The sequence below is a fragment of the Ursus americanus genome, chromosome 24, assembly GCF_024610735.1.
Source record: "Ursus americanus isolate L20-20 chromosome 24, mUrsAme1.1.p, whole genome shotgun sequence".
NCBI lineage: Eukaryota > Metazoa > Chordata > Mammalia > Carnivora > Ursidae > Ursus > Ursus americanus.
In genome coordinates this window covers 39,990,993-40,007,799 of record NC_142150.1, presented here as the reverse complement: position 1 = coordinate 40,007,799, position 16,807 = coordinate 39,990,993, and the positions used below count along the sequence as shown (strand labels likewise).

Below are 16,807 nucleotides of genomic sequence, written 5' to 3'. Positions count from 1 at the left end.
GGGAGGGGAGCGCGCGCTCGGGCGCGGGGGAGAGGCGGGGCGCGCGCAGAGGAGAGGCGAGCGCCTAGCGGGCTAGCCAGGTGCCGAGCCGCGGAGCTGCCCAGCGCCGCCAGCAGATCGGGAGCCGCTCGGGTCCCTCTGCCCTGCCCCCTCCTCCTCCCGCGCTCCTCTCCCCTCCCCTCTCCACTCCTCTCCTTTCCTCCCTCCCTGTCTCCCTCCCTCCCTCTCCCTTCCAGCCCTCAGCCTCTGCAGCAACACTCCGCTGCCTCCATCTCTCCGCCGGAATCTCGCAGGCTCGCGCCTTTCCTCTGCTCAGCCCCGCTCCCCTCCTCTCCTCTCCCCTCCTCTCCTGCCTTCATTCCCCCCTCACCCGGATTTGCTTCCCTCCTCCCTTCTCCCGCCCCCCCCCCCCCCACCTCGGCCGCTCCCTCCTTTCCCCCGGCCTCCGTCGGGCGGCAGCGGCAGCAGCGGCGCGGCCGGCCCTAGTCTCCGTCGGGCTCCCGCTTCTCCCCTCCAGTGCCCCTCCCCCGGTTCGGTTTTTCCGCAGGATTTCCCCCGCTCTCCCATCCCTGCTTGGCCCCCGCGCCTCTCCTGCCTCTCCTCCCGGCACCATGCCCCCTCCCCCGGGCGCTCCCCCGGGTTTCTGACGGCCCTCTGCGCCGCTCCGACCCCGCCGGGATGCGGGCAGACCCTTAGCTCCTCGAGATGGACCCAGGCGTCCTGGACCTTGGCGTTGCCGCTCCGCGGACCTCGGATTCCCCGGCGGGATCCAGTTGATTTCGTTGGCTCCTGACCGAGGCTTGGGCTCTGGTTTTCCTTCTCCTCACCCCTTACCCCCCTCCCGGGGCTCGGAGCCGGAGGGGGGCTTCGCGGGGCTGCGCAGCCCCGCGTCCCCGCCCCCGGCCATGGGGCTGTGAGGCGGCCGCCCCCGGGCCGAAATGCCCCCCGGGGGGAACGGGCCGGGGGGGTGCCCGCGCCGCCCCCCCGCCCTGGCCGGGCCCCTGACGCCGCCGCCGCCACCTCTGCTGCCGCCGCTGCTGCTGCTGCTGCTGTTGCTGGGGGCGACCGAGGGGGCCCGGGTCTCCTCCAGCCTCAGCACCACCCACCACGTCCACCACTTCCACAGCAAGCACGGCACCGTGCCCATCGCCATCAACCGCATGCCCTTCCTCACCCGCGGCGGGCACGGTAAGTGGCGCTGCCGTGGCCGGCTGGCCCCCCCGCCCCCCCCCCCCGGGCCTCCAGTGCGCGCGGCCCCGGCCCCGCGGGCCGCACCCCGGCTTGTGCGCGCCCAGCCCGGCCCCTCCGCTTTGCGGGCCCGCGCTCCCTCACCTACCATGTCCGGCTCCCATCTTCTCAGCCCCACCCTCGCCTCTCCATCAGCCCCTTCCTTCCTCGCCCTCAGCTCTGCCTCCATCACTCATTTCTTGCCTCACCTTCACCTCCTTCTCTCCATCTCGGGTTTGTCATCACCTTCCTGTTTCCGCTCCCGTCACCTCCCCATCTCTGTCCTTTCATCCTCTGTCCGGCTCTCCCCTACCCGGTCTCTCTTCCTCACCATCTCCTCCATCTCTGCCCCTTACCATCTCTCAGCCACCTTCCCTCCACCTCTGCCTCTCCCTACCTTCCCATGGCTGCTCTAGCGTCTCTGTACCCGGGTTCTTATCTGTGTCCCCCCATCTGTGCTCCCCTCTGCCCCATCTGTCATCTCTGCCTCTGACATGTCCCATCTCTTCCTCTTTCACCTCGCCATGTCCGTCTCTGTTTCACCTCTGTTCCTCCAGCAACCTTCCCTTCTTTACCCCCTACCGTCCTTCCCTCACCTCCCAGATGGCTCCACCGTCCCAGCCTCTCTCAGCCTCCTTTCTCCTTTGCATGTCCGTTCATCTCTGCCCTACCTCCACCTCTGACCCCCAGCATCTCTCACCTCTACAGCTCTATTGCTAGGAGCTTAAGTTCCCCCATCCTGGGCTCCCCATCACCTTCCAACCCAGGCTCCCTGTAATCTCCCAGTCCCTCTCCCCATCACCCCTCATTCCAGTCTTTCCCTCACCCCCATTCCAGTCTCCCTATCACCCCATCACCCCCACTCCAGGCTCCCCATCACCTCCCTGCCCAGTCTCCCCATCGCCTCTTGTGGCAGTCCTCTATCACTTTCCACTTACTGTCACCTCTTATCTCAGCCCCTCATAACCTTCCATCTCAAAACCTACTTCATCTTCCCTCTCAGACCTCATCACCTTCCATTTCCAATCTCTGTCACTTCTTGTTTCTGTCCTGTATCACCTCCCGTCTCAGCCCCCTCATCACTTCATAGCTCCAACCCCAAGGGTCTCTGTACGCCATTTGTGACTCTGTACCTGCCACCTTCCATCTCTGTCCTCCTTGGTCTCTGTGGCCCTTCACTTCCCATCACTGCACCCCACACCATCAGTCTGTGCACTCTCCATCACCTCCACGTCCGACCGTCTTCCCATTTCACCTCGTTTCCGTGCCAGACCCCATCAATTCCCATCTCAGTCCCTCGTTCACATTCCACCTCACACCTCCTGTCACCTCCCATCCCAGAGGCCCCATCACCTCCCATTTTAGTCCACTCATCACTTCCCTTCCCTGTACACTGCCATCACTTTCTAGAGGGGACCCCCACCACTTTCATCTCTGTACCTCTCTTACCTCCCACTTCTGCACTTCCATCACCTCCCATCTCTGTACCTGCTTCACCTCCTAGACCCATCCCCCATCACCTCCCATCTCTGTACCTGCTTCACCTCCTAGACCTGTCCCACATCACCTCCCATCTCTGTACCTCCTTTGCCTCCTAGACCCATCCCCCATCACCTCCCATCTCTGTACCTGCTTCACCTCCTAGACCTGTCCCACCATCACCTCCCATCTCTGTACCTGCTTCGCCTCCTAGACCTGTCCCACCATCACCTCCCATCTTCGTACCTGCTTCGCCTCCTAGACCCATCCCCCATCACCTCCCATCTCTGTACCTCCTTTGCCTCCCAGACCCGTCCCCCATCACCTCCCATCTCTGTACCTCCTTTGCCTCCTAGACCCATCCCCCATCACCTCCCATCTCTGTACCTCCTTTGCCTCCCAGACCTGTCCCACCATCACCTCCCATCTCTGTACCTCCTTTGCCTCCCAGACCTGTCCCCCATCACCTCCCATCTCTGTACCTCCTTTGCCTCCCAGACCCGTCCCCCATCACCTCCCATCTCTGTACCTCCTTTGCCTCCTAGACCCATCCCCCATCACCTCCCATCTCTGTATCTGCTTCGCCTCCTAGACCTGTCCCACCATCACCTCCATCTCTGTACCTGCTTCGCCTCCTAGACCTGTCCCACCATCACCTCCCATCTCCGTACTTGCTTCGCCTCCTAGACCCATCCCCCATCACCTCCCATCTCTGTACCTCCTTTGCCTCCCAGACCCGTCCCCCATCACCTCCCATCTCTGTACCTCCTTTGCCTCCCAGACCCGTCCCCCATCACCTCCCATCTCTGTACCTCCTTTGCCTCCTAGTCCTGTCCCACCATCACCTCCTATCTTGACTACCATGGTGTCCTGACATCTCCAAGCTCCCATCACCTTTTAGCTTGACTCTCCTGGCCCCTCATCACTGTGCTGCCACCAGCTCTCACTCTGTACCCTGTTGCCTCCCATTTCTGTACTTCCATCACTTCCCATTTCTGCCCATCCATCACCTCTCTTTTTTTTTTTTTTTACTCCACTTTTGTTCCCCCTTCATCTTCCACGCCTGTATCTTCCTCCCTTCCCAGCCATGCCCCTCAGGGCCTACCGTGTCTGCGGTCCCCTCTGCCTCCCCAGTGCCCTCCACATCTGTCCATCCTTGCTTCCAAACTTTGCCCCCATGTCCCTTCCAATCTTCTCACCTTGTTTCTACTCTCCCCTGCTCACCTCCTTTGTCTTTAGCTCATTTTTCATGCCTCTATGCTGTCTTTGTTCACTTCCCAAGAGTGGCCTCTTCCCAGCCCCCTCTCCCTTGCTTTCTTCTCTCTTCCCCAGCGCAGTGTCCCTCCCACTCATCTCTGTCCCTGTCCCAGCTGGGGTCCTCTCCATGTAGCACTCTCTCTTCTCTCTCTCGCTCCACTTCCCCAGCCGGCACCTTCTCTGGCTCTTGACTCCCTTTTTCTCCCCAGGAGCTCTCTGGCCCTCTGTGCCTTCCTCCCTCCTCTTCATTGTTCTCTCTGGCTCCCCAGAGACCCAGTGTTGCTCCCAAAGGGGCCCAGATAGGACATGGTCCTTGTGGGCACTGAGGTGAGGCGTGGAGGGGTGAGATTCAGAAGGGGAGGCAGGGATATTGGGAGAATGTCTGGGGGAGGGCCAGAGGTGAAAAAGGAAGGGAGCAAGAGAGGAGCTGGCCCAGGGGAGGTGAGCAGATTGGAAGGAGGGGCCTTGCTTGGAGCTGAGTGGTACAGGGAGGCTCAATGATGGAGCTGGAGTCAGGATGCAAAGAGCTGGGAGACCAGGAGAGAGAAAATGGAGGAGAGAGCATGGGGGGGGGTGGTGGTGGTGGTGTATGAAATGTTGGTGTTGGGGTTGCCTCAGAGATGGCCACCCCCTTGCTGTGCAGAGGAGAAGAACAGCCCCAAGAGGGCTAATGGCTGCCCAGTGCCACATGGCAGCAGAGGAGGGGCTGGAGGGCGCTGCAGGACAGGTGGGAGCCTGAAGGGAGGAGCTGGAAAGGGTCTGGCAGGTGAGAGGAGGGAAGAGGGTCAAAGGGCAGCTAGAAGAGTAGGGAGGAGGCCATCTGTTATGGCTGACCCCCACCTCTGCTGACCTTAGTCATGAGGAGAGGTGAAAGGGCAGGCTTCTCTTGGGACCCCATGCTTGGCTAGAGGAAGAGGCCAGCTTGGAAGAGCTTTCTAGGCCCTGGGAGATCCGTCCTCTCTGCCCCACCATCTCCCTAGCATCCCCCAGTGTGAGGGAGCCTCTCCTTCTGCACTCGCGTCTCCATGTCTGTTCTCCTGGCTTCTCCCTGTATTTCTCTTTGCCTTCCTTCCCTCCTTTTCTTCACTCTTTCCTCCATTTACCTTCCAACCCCCAATCCCTCCTATTACATAATATCCCTACCGACCCGCCAGACACCCATTGACACCCCTGCACCTGATGTCAGTCTGGGCGTGGGGGGGACCAGTACACCTGGCTCCTAAAAATGCCCCAAGGGGGTGTCACTCTCCTGGTCCTTGACCCCGATTTTGGTTTCGGAGCCTTTCAGACCTTCCGACCTTCACTTCTGCTACTCCCTGAAGCCAGGGGTGGAGGGGTCAATTCCAGCCTCAGTCCTGAGTCAGTACCTTCCAGCGGTTCTGGTTCATCCCTCCAGCTTGCTTCTACAGGGGGCTGACATTGACTTTGATTCTGAAAATGGGTGTGTTACCTTGGGTTTCTGACTGGATGGTTATGGCCAAGAATGGGCATAAGAATTGAGGGGATATTGTTCTGGGATTCTCGATCAAGAGAGCTGAGCCCAGGGATGTGGACCTGTGGGGGTCCCCCTGGGTTGTGGAGGTCCATATAAACCGCTGGTATGGGCTGTGGGCACCCAGGACCACGGCTTTTCTGGATTGTACAGGAGTTTTAGCCTCTTGTGATTCTAGGTCTACCAGAAGGTTTTTGTCATGGCTTCTGATGCTGCAGGGGAGGCGGGCAGACGGAGGGGCTGCACAGGTAGTTTTAACCACGGGGCATCACTTTATGGTTTTTTGTTTTTGTTTTTTTATGTGGAATGAGTTTATTGTTTGGGTCTGCATTAGCTAACCATTGTTAATGGTTGGTTGTTGTGTTTTTCTAGAATGCAGGTGTGTGGGAACTCTATGGAAGATTCTTGATCATTCAGTGTTTTACTGGGATCAGTGAATTTCGGGGTCCAGGAGGCCCAGACTATGTTGGGTGTGGACAGAAGGCGCCAGCCCTGGGCCGTTGGTGGTGGGCACCTGGGCCCGTGGCACCTTGTGTGTGGCCAGAGGCTCTCTTGTCTTGGGCTTCAGGGTTGTTGGCGCCCCCCCTTTCCTCTGTCAGGCACTATGTAGCTCACTAGCTACATGGGGAGGTCAAAGACAGCGGTCTGGGCCATCCTAGAGTAACATTTTGGGACTTGGCTTAGACCCTGCCCCCGGAGCCCTTTCCGGAACCTCTCAGAGGTTCTGGACGTGGTGTGGTGTCCTGGGCTCCTTGTCTCCATGCCCCAGGGAGTCTGGTGGCCAGGGTGTAGAGGACAGCTTGCGGGGGGGTGGGGGGGGAGCCCGGTGTTACCTTCAGGACTCAGGATCCAGCCCGGAGCCACAGGGAGGGACCTAGCGGGGCCCCACCCCCCTGCCCGCCTGCCTGCCCCCCTCACCTGGCAGAAGCGCCCTGCTGGGGGGAGAGATGTCTCCCCAGGGTAATTACTGCTGCCCCAGTCCAATAAGCAGCAAGACGCATCCCTCCACCCGATTCCCCCACAGCGTAATAAACGCCCTTAGGCTTTAACAGGCCCGCCCCGCGTAATAAACTGGCTGCAGTGTTACAACAGCTGGGCCGTAAACCCCGGGGGCGGGCTGGGGGCTGGAGGGCTGGGGGCGGGGTGCCCTTTGGCCTCGGGGGCGGGGACGTGTGGCCGGTCCTGTCCTGCGCCGGGGGCCCTGCCCTCGCTGCCTGCGGAGGCCCGTCTTTGTGCGCTCCCCGCCATGTTCGCCGGCTGCCTCGTGTCTCCTCTCGCAGCCTGCCTCCCCGCACTGGTCTTTGTGTGCCGCTGGGTGTGTCGTCGCCTGTGTGTGGGGTCTGCGGGTGCGTCCCTGGGGGATGGGTGCCCGCGGGGCCTCTGATCCCAGAGAACTCCCTGCCCTGTGGGCGTGGGGCCTGCCTGCTCCTCAGACCCTCTCCGGCCTCAGGCAGGGTTCTCTCCAAGCTGATGTGCTGTCTGGAGGCCTGGGGTGGGGCCGTGAGAAGGGGCTTCCTTTCCCTTAGACCTGGGAGGTTTGGGAGCAGGCCCCACGGACGTGGGGTATGGCAGGTCTGAGGGACCGAGAGACCCAATGAGCCCCTCCTGCGTCTGACTGGGGGGCCCTGGAGCCCATGGGGTGAAGAGGCAGCGGCCTCGGGTCAGGGAGGCCGGGAGGGGGGGTGTGTGGAGGAAGGTCAGCAATCTCAGTTCCCCTGGCCCTCCGCACCCCCCAAATTTGGACTTGCAGCTTATGAGTGGAGGGGGAAGGGAGGACCCTGGGTATGATGGTTGCCATGGAAACAGCCGGGTTTTCAGAGTGCTGCAGTGTTGGGAGTGGAGAGGCCGTACCGGCTGCCGCCTACCCTGCTCTTGGCCTGCAGGCCCAGCCCCTTCCGGGCAAGTGACCCGCCCGGGGTGGGGGTGTGGCTCGCTGTGTACCCTACCTCCGGCCAGCTCTCCTCACCAATCCCAGGGCCCCGTCCTGAGGGTTCCGCCCTCACCCTGGGCCCCCAGGGCCCCCAGGTATAAAGGGTACCTGGTCAGGGGGCAGGGGGCAGCGCTACGCTCCCTCTGTCCGCCATAGTGACAGGTCTGTCATTAGCATCAGAGTGGTTCTTTCCTGTCTGCTTTGCGCTGCCCTGGGGCCGGGGTCCTCCCTCCTCTCTAGCCAGATCTGGGGAGATGGAGGGCATTGATGACAAGTGCTCTGGAGAACAGCTCCTGCTCCCCCCAACCCCCAGCCCCTGCTGGCCTCACTGCCTCTCTGGGACCCAGGCAGCAGCCTTCCCTTCTCTCCTCAGCTCGGTCCTGGGCCCACAGGTGGTGCAGAGGGCGCCTCCCTCCAAGGCCCTCGGAGTCGAGTCTCCTTGAGGAGCCTAGGAGCTTCCTGGAGTAGCGCCCCCTCATCCCTGATGGTCCAAACTGCACTGGGGCTCCAGTCCCTGAGGTGAGAGACTCCCAAGGTGCTTGAGGGGCCTGGCCTTAGTATTACCAGCTGGGCTGCTGGCTTGACGGAGCGGGTGTGTGCCTCCCAAGTGTCTCAGGCCTCAGGCCCTCCTCGAGCCTGGCCTCCCTGGCTCCTAGCTCCTTGACCCCAGGGCTTGCCATCCTACCTGAAGGCCCCACTTTCCTCCCCGGTTACTTCAGGTTTTTGCTGTCAGGACCCACCTGCCTGTCTCCGGATAAGTCCTCCCCTGCACCCCTCTCCCCCAAGAAGTGCTTTGAGAGGAGTCGTTAGTGGCTAATTATTTAATTAATCATTTTATGAATCTCATCTGCTCCATTTATGTTCTAAAGAATGCAAGATTGTTTTTTTCCTTCTCTGAAGGCCCCAGAGTACTAGTCCTCTAAGGCTTCCCAGACAAGACTCCCTTCCCGGAAACTGGGTGACCAGCCCCCAACCCCCACCCCAGCCATCGGTCTGCCCCTACCCCCCACCCCCCCAGGGAGCCCAGTCAGCCGCAGGAGGGAACATGGCAACTAATGGGGTTTATTTTGGGGCTGAGATCGTTAGGGACCTCACACCCGCCCCCGGCAGCCGGATGGAGGAGACTGAGAGGGGGAGGGAGGGTGGGGTGGGGGAGGGCAGGGAGAGGGAGCCTTCATCTCTGGCTCCCATTCTCCCACTTTCTCTCACCTACACCCTTCTCTGTCCCTCTCTGTCCATCTGTCTCTCTGCCTCCTTCCTCCTCTGGCTGTCAGTCTCTATTCCATACCAACCCCCCCCCCAGCCCCAATATCTGTCTCTTCTTTGCTGGGCAAGGCTCCAGGCACCCCCTCTTTTGGGAAGGCAGCCCCCTAATTGGGAGTTGAAGCAAGGAGTCCTGGGCAAACTGGGACCAGGATTTCCAGGGGCTTGGGAGTGGGTGGGGGCAGGTGGTGGAAGGGTGCCAGGCTGTGGGCTATGAGTCAGAGCTGAACACAGCCCCTGCGCCTCTCGCCATCGCCTGGGGCTCCTTTCGCCTTGGTGCCCGCTCAGCCTGGCCCCACAGAAGCACACACCTCGAATCTGTCACCTCTGCCAGCACGGGGAGAAGTTGAGCTGGTGGGGCCCAGGCCCTCCGGGTGCTGCCTGCCCTCCATACACTTCTCGGTCCCCTTGCAGCCTCGCTCCGGGCTCTCTCTGTGTCCCTCTCTCTGTTGCCTCTCTGTTTTGCTGTAATTAAAGCGAGAATTCTTGATGAGGCAGCTACATCTGTCTGTGCTCGTGCACGGGCTCTCACCGGGCACCCGCCCGCCAACTGTTCCCGAGCACTGCAGGGCCTGGCGGCTGCTGTGGGTATCACAGCCCAAGCCCGGTGGCCCTGTGCTCTGGTTGCGGCCCCGAGAACCTGCCAATTTCGCTCACCTGAAGTCATATTTCCCTTTCTCCCTTCTCTTTGCAGCCGGGACTACATACATCTTTGGGAAGGGGGGAGCGCTCATCACCTACACGTGGCCCCCCAATGACCGGCCCAGCACGAGGATGGACCGCCTGGCCGTGGGCTTCAGCACGCACCAGCGGAGTGCTGTGTTGGTGCGGGTGGACAGTGCCTCCGGCCTCGGAGACTACTTGCAGCTGCACATCGTAAGGGTCCAGGGCCCCGGCCCCTGCCCCAGCCCCACCCCCGGTCTTCGTCCCCTCATTGCCATGGGATCAGCACCTCGAATCTTCCCTCATGTATTCCCCAATTCCCGGAGGTCCCTCTGCGTGGCTCTGCCTCTGAGACCCACTCCCTTCGTGTCATGCATTCCTAGAGCCACCCTAGCTGATCTGAAGCTCTCCAGCTCCCCACTCCCTGATTCCATCTGTGGCTTCTGACCTTCCTGAACACAGGGCCTCCTTGAGCCTCTGGCCATTCTCCTGCAGGCCATGAAGCATCCCCACATGGTAACTGCCCAGGGCCGTCGTCTGTTCACTGCTAGACCACCCAGGGCGGCCCCCTGTGTCCTGCCTGGATTCTCGCTCTGTTCCTACCTCTTGGCCCCCGAGCAGTCCATGCCTGCTCCTTGCCTATGGACCCTGCGGCTGCCTGTGCTCTGCCCTTAACCTCTGTCCCCATGACCTTTGCCCTCCCAGCGGCCCCTTTACCCTGCCTCCCCTATACCCTCTCTGGCCACACTCACTCCTCTCTGACCTCTTGGCCCAGCGCCACATCCCCACCCGGACCTCCTGTCCCACTTGGCTCTGCCCTTTTTTGCCCAGCTCCCCTCCTCAACCTCAGCTGCTTTCCAGTGTCTCCCTCTGGGCCTCCTGCCAAACGTGCCCCTATCTGCCCTACTCGCCCTACCACCCTACACTCCATACCCCCATCTGCTCTACCTGTCATATCCACAGTTCTTGCCATACCCCCCTACAGACCATACACCCCCCGTCATATCCCCCAACCCGCGATACCCCCCTACCCACCATATGCCATATCCACCATTCTTGCCATACCCCCTGCCCACCGTACCCCTCTACCCGTCATACACCCTACCTGTCATACCCCCCTACTTGTCATACCATGCCCCGACCCCCCCCCCCAACATATTCACGGCTCCTCTCAGTTTTTATCCTAACTCTGGTCTTCAGGCAGTCCCTTTTCTTCTTTGACCCTTTCCCCATCTCTAGTCCTACCCCACATGCTTCCCAGTGGCCTCTGCCCTTGCTGTGTTTCATTTCTGCGCTTAGCCTCTCCCCTGTCCTCTTCCCATGGTCTTAACCCTGGGCCTCTGACCTCCATCTCCACTTCTACCTCTAAGTCTGCATCCCACATGCTGACCCTGGCCAGGACCCCTGAGCGGGGTGTTCGAGCAGGGCGGCCAGGCTCTATGTGCCAGAAAGATCTGGGTGGGGGGCCCTGGGCTTTAGGGGGACCGAGGAAGCATGTTTGGGCTCTGGCCCCTCCCCATCTGATTGGACTGTGGCAACTAGCCCCTCCGTGCCCATCAGCTTTTCAGGGTCCCCTGGCTGTACACCCCTCCCCCAACACCAGGGAGCAAAGGAAGGAGGCGTGAGATGTCCCGTGGGCTGAGTGGAGCAGGAGTGGGAGCGGCAGCCGCTGGGCGCTAGATGGGGGAGGCCAGGCAGAGAAGCGTGTAGGGAAGGGGTGTGGAGGGGCGAGTCGCCTGGGGAGAAGGCCTAGAAGGTTCGTGCCTGTGTGAGCGGGACAGTGTCTCCGGCTGGATATGAGAGACCGTGGCTGTGGACGGCACACATGACTCTGTGTGGCGTGTGGGGCTGGGTGCATACTGATGGAGTCAGGAGTGACAGTGGGACCTTGGGGGACTGCGGGGGACAGGCTCATGGCCTCTGATCACGTGTGTCGCTCCATGTGAGCCTTTCCCAGGGGAGTGGTACTTGCTGTTACTCCAGTCTCCTGACCCCGTGGCAGGTGCCGCTGTATCTCCATGGCCTTGTCTGTGAGTGAGGGCTGTGTTCTCTCTCCACACAGTCACAAGAGGCCAGGCGTGGCTTCGGAGCTGACAGCCTGGGTTTGAGTCTCAGCTCTGTCCTCGTGCAGTCACCCCATGAGTCTCAGCGTCCTCATCTGTGGCACGGCCCGATAACAGGATGGTAAAAGGACAAAGGGAGGCTGTGAGGTTCCAGTGAGATTGTGTGTGTGAAGCCCTCGGGACGCGGCCCAGCCAACAGGAAGCACTCGGTGTCAGCCCACAGCCCGATCATCTGTGGTTCTAAGTTCTAGGAGGATATGGGGAGTTGTCATTCTGTGGGTGGTGGGTGCGTGGGGCTTGCGAGTACTCTTTGTTAGGTGAGCCCAGCCTCAGTTTCCCTGCTTTACTGCATCTGAGGAGAGATGCTGCATGCAGATACGAGTGTGTGTGTGTGTGTGTGTGTGTGTGTGTGTGTGTGTGTGTGTGTGTGTCTGGCTTTCCCAGGTTCTAGGAGGGGGAGAACTGGACCCACGAGTGGGGAAGGGATTGGGCCTAGATCTCCAAGTGAGCCACAGCTGGCCACTTGGAGATCTAGATCTTCCTGTGCCCTGGGTCTGCCTCCTTGACCACCCCTGTGTGTCTTTGTGCCTGTGGTGTTAGGAGACGGAGCTCCCCAGCACTGAATAGACAGTGTAGGGGCTTGGGGTGCAAGGAGAAGGGACCCCCCTCTTCTCTCCCAGCGGTTCCCCCAGGCCTCACCGGGCTTAGGGTTATGCAGGAGTGAGGCCTGGTGCCTGGTGCTGCTGAAGGCAGGGGTGGGGCGCCTGGGGAGGGTGGGCGCCCTGGAGGAAGTGTGGGAGCCTCGGGAGAGGCCAGCCCTGAGGGAAGCGCTGGGCCCTGACGGGCTGAAGCCCCTGGGGGGCAGCCCCCAAGGCCCTCCTCTCCTGGTGACACACCAGCTCCCACCGCCGCGTCATTAGCAGCTCTCAGAGAGTGGGGAGGCGGCAGCAAAATAAGAGAAAAGCAATTTGACGTTTCTAATAAAGCGTCGCTCCACTTTGCCAAATTAATTTTGACTCCCATAATTATTTGCTGTAGGAGCGGCCGCGTTCTCCCCACCGCCGCCTAATGAGGTAATTGGGGAATTAGGAATTAATGACTTTAACAGAAGTGACAACTGACTTCACGTCGGGAGCAGCTCTGGGAGCTGCCTCTCCCCCGGAGCGTATGGCTCTGAGCTCGGCTGCCTCCTAGGAAACCCGGGTGTCCTGCCTTCTAGTCGCCCTGGCTGGCCCCCCGACACCCCAGCTCCCAGGCGGCCTCTGCTCCTTGACCACCATCACTGCCTGGCCTGAGCCTCACGGGGAGAAACCCTCTGAGGCGTCCAAGGGGCTGATGCTATTCTGGGCGATGTTATTGCTAATAATAGTACTGAGAAGCATCGGCTGTTCCCCTCATGTGTGTGGGGAGCATGTGATCATCCCGTCTCCCTGGGATGTTGTCAGTCTGTGGGTGGTGGGTGCGTGGGGCTTGCGAGTACTCTTTGTTAGGTGAGCCCAGCCTCAGTTTCCCTGCTTTACTGCATCTGAGGAGAGACGCTACATGCAGATATCTGTGTGTGTGTGTGTGTGTGTGTGTGTGTGTGTGTGTGTGTGTGTGTGTGTCTGGCTTTCCCAGGTTCTAAGAGGGGGAGAACTAGACCCATGAGTGGGGAAAGGATTGGGCCTAGATCTCCAAGTGAGCCATAGCTGGCCACCCTGTGTCCAAGTCTCTGCAAGACCCCAATCCCCACTCCATCTGCAGGCCCCCCATCCCATCCTCAGGGCCACCAAGCTCCTTGGCTCTGTTGGATACAGGAGCTGGCAGCTGAATGGGCCCTCATGCCCAGGCTGGACTGGGGTAGTCTTTCAGGAAGACCCAAGGTGTGTGTGTGTGTGTGTTCTCTGATGATCTGGGTCCTATGACTGTGTGTGATTCAGGGGGCCTAAGTGAGCCTGTGTGGGTGTCTGTCCTGTGCAGGAGGAGGGGGGTGGGGGATTCAGGAGGCTGAGCTCAAGTGGCTGCTGGGAAGTGCAGGAGAATGGAATAGGGGCTCAGGTTCAGGGCCTCTCTCAGGTGGGTTGGCCTCAGTAGCTGCTCAGATCATCCCCCGTGCAGTTTGAGTCAGTGTCTCCCTAGACTCGTGGGTAGGGGAGAGAGAGCACTGGCTTTGGAGTCAGGCCAACTGGGGTTCAAATCTGGATTCCTTTCCTGTGATGTGGATTTGGGGATGTTACTCAACCTCCCTGTACCTCAGTTTTCTCCTTGGTGAATCGGGAATGCCATAAGCTTCCTGAGAGGGTCGCTGTGGGGATGACGAGAACTTGCGTGCGAGGTATCCTCAGAGGGCCCGGCACATTTTAGGGATTCAGTGAAGTGCTCCCTCTCACACCAGTGCCATCGATGGAACTCCTCTGGGACTGGATCCTGGGTGGCCTCTGTAAGGTCCCCCAGGCCCTGCCCTGTCCAGAGCATGGGACCCTGCGTCCCAGAGGTTACTGAGACTGACTCTTTGCTCCCCTTCTCCAGGCCTGGGTCTCTGACTTTCCTCTCCTGTCCTTCCTCTGCTCCCAGCCCCATCTTCTAACCCTACACCCACTAGCTCACCTTTCCTTAGTAAGTCTATTTTGGTTTGTCCTCCTGATTTCTTTCCATATTCACCACCCTCCCCACCCCCCACCCCAGAATATACAGTTCAGACCCCTGCCTCCACTCCTATGATTTCACACTCAGGCCTGACCAACATGGAGCCTGCTGAGCTGCCTAGTGCAGGGTCCCCGGGGACCGCTCAGTGCTGATTATGCAGGGAAGGGGAGGCTGAAGGCTGGGGGTTGTGGGGAGCAGGGAGGCCAGACTTTCTTCAGGCACGGGTCTGGCTTCCACGGACTTCTCTGTTGGTCGTGCCTTAGGGAGGCCTCTACCCTCTGAGCTCCCTTTGGCCCCCAGCTTGGTCCTGGCACCACGTCTGGGGCCTGGGCTCAGTGGCCCTTGCACAGAATGGATGCCCTGTGAACATTTGTGAATATTCTGAACAAACCAAAAGACAAGAGGCAGGTATGGTTAGTGGAAGTGCTCCCGGTCCAGGCTCTGCACCCCACCGCGGTGCTAACCTCTCTGAATTTCAGGTCACTCCCTTGCCTGCATGTGGGGAAGAGGCAAGCCTGCCCACCTCTTTGGGCGGGTGAGAGGATCAGCAAAGGCATGACTGGGAGATGTGCGTTGTGAAGCTGTGAAGTGCCACGGATCTGGGCCGGTGGTGGTCACAGGTGGAGTTCTAGAAAGAGTGAACGGCTATTCCCTCCTGGTTGCTGACCTCTACCTCCTTGTCCCCAGGACCAGGGCACTGTGGGGGTGATTTTTAACGTGGGCACGGACGACATTACCATCGATGAGCCCAACGCCATCGTGAGCGACGGCAAATACCACGTGGTGCGCTTCACTCGAAGTGGTGGCAACGCCACCCTGCAGGTGGACAGCTGGCCGGTCAACGAACGGTACCCGGCAGGTAGGCGGCGCCGGCGCTCGGAGGAGGCGCTTCGGGCGGGGCGGGGCGTTGGCAGGGCGGGGCTGACAGGGCGGCCGCTTATAGGATCTCTGCCTGCACTGGGGGCGGGGCTAAGCGGAGAGGTTTCCGGCTGTGCTGGGGAGAGGCCATGGGAAAGCTGAGGTTAGTGGGGACCCGGGCGGGGGCGGGGCTAAAGAGCAACCTCAGGATTCGCAAGGCGGAGCTAGACCGCAGTGGTGGGAGTTGGGAGTCGGTGGGCTAGGAGGGAGAGGGCAGAGCTGAGCTGGGAAGGCTGCAAGGCCAGGGTCCAGGTGGGGGTGGGGGAGAAGAGAAGAGGAAGAGGGGTAGAAGTAGGGAGACTCTGACACGATTGAGGAAAGGATGGGTTTAGAATCGAGGGACAGGCAGAAATGAGGAGGCAGATGCAGATACCAAAGAGAGAAGATCCGTAAGTAACCCGAAATATATCTCAGCGAGGAGGCAGGCCTGATTCCAAGGACAGAACCAAGGAATGAACCAAGGTCTTTACAAAGAACAAATCAAAGATTCATATCAGGAGATCTAGATAAAGGAAGAGACGTGACCACGGAGGCTCAGGGAAAAGGAACCCCAGTGTCTCAGGGAATAAGGGACACGGTGAAAGGGAGAGAACACCAAGTGACAAGAGTGCAAGCGCATTCCACAGACTTTCACTGGGAGCCTCCTGGGTGGCAGCCTCGGGAGACACGGGGGGCAGACCACAACCTCTGCTTGCAGGGAGCTCACCGGCTAGGAGGGGGGAGCACGGGAATGCAAACAACCTCTTTTGACAGCATCACACAGTGTGATGGTTGTGGTGGCCCAGGACAAACCCAGGTCTGAGGAGCAAGGGGAGGGAGGGGATGAGGACACGGGAGAAATGAGGAGGCAGAGAAAGAGCCTCAGAGTGCGGGGGAGCCAGGAGAGGGGCGACGGAGAGAGATGGGAACAGTCACTGGGACAGGAGCAGAGACGGAGGCAGCCCTGGAGTGATGCAGAGAGATATAAGGAGACGTTGTGGCACGGACCCAGCCAGAGGGAGAAGAGGTGGACAGAGCCTCGGGAGGGAGAGGAAGAGAGCCCAGTGCGGGAGACCGAGAGGGAGGGGAAAGAAGCCGCTGCAGGGAGAACTGCAGAAATGCAGACTTGTGGTGGTATAATCTGGCTGAGCGACCCCGCCCAGTCACACCCGGGGGCGACTGAGGAGAAGGGAGAGCATCTGCAGCCTCAGTCCCTCCCTGAGGCAGAAGTGACAGCCGAGGCGGGGGCAGAGAGGCTGAGAAGGGTGTGGGCAGAAGGACAGGGACGGTGCAGGTGTGCAAACCCTCATGGGCCCGCTTAGCTGGCAGAAACACGCCAGCTAGATTCCCAGCTCCCAGTCGTGCAGGCTTGTGCCCAACACTCTCTGGAGCTAAAGAGAACCACATGCCCCCCTGCCCCTGCCCCAAGAAATACAGAGGCTGATGGACATACAGCCAACCACAGACACACGGATGACTGCAAAGACTCATAAGGTCAGACCGACGCAGGAGAAACAAGAGCCCTACTGAGGGATGCCAGCCTGCACCCGGGTTCTGGGCACGTGTGGGGTCGCAGGGGCCCGTAGACACTCCTGTGTGAAGTCTTGCGGGTACATAGGCCAGGCTGTGCAGGTGTGATCGCCCTGCAGTCATCTCTCTGTCAGCCACACACACGTGAGGGCAACTTCAGTAGCGGTGCGGTCCCCAGCCTGGGATGAATAGGGTTGTACTGGGAAGACATGAAGGGTTCACCACATCCATCCGTGACTCGGGTCCAGGCCTTCTTCCCTGGGAGCCCGGCAGGCCAGAGGCCAGGTGGGAGGGTTCATGCCTGCTCTTCTCCGCTCAGGGACCCCTGGCCGGGGTGGGGAAGACGACTGGGTGCCCCCTCACCCGCAAAGCTGAGAAACC

The 16,807-nt window shown here is 60.4% G+C and overlaps 1 protein-coding gene across 8 annotated transcripts in view; it reads left to right on the top strand.

The window, feature by feature from the left end:
* NRXN2 (neurexin 2) overlaps positions 1-16,807 on the top strand; it is a 97,186-nt gene that overhangs the window by 58,873 nt on the left and 21,506 nt on the right. For 4 of the 8 annotated variants that reach the window (XM_087854990.1, XM_087854988.1, XM_087854989.1 and 1 more), the window contains exons 1-3: positions 401-1,188; positions 9,343-9,524; positions 14,687-14,858. In XM_087854990.1, coding sequence (XP_087711116.1) covers positions 939-1,188; positions 9,343-9,524; positions 14,687-14,858 — 604 coding nt within the window. In that variant the 5' untranslated portion in view covers positions 401-938. Of the gene's footprint in view, positions 1-400; positions 1,189-9,342; positions 9,525-14,686; positions 14,859-16,807 lie in introns of those variants that run through there. The other 4 variants (XM_087854991.1, XM_087854994.1, XM_087854993.1 and 1 more) reach the window with 1 other exon arrangement.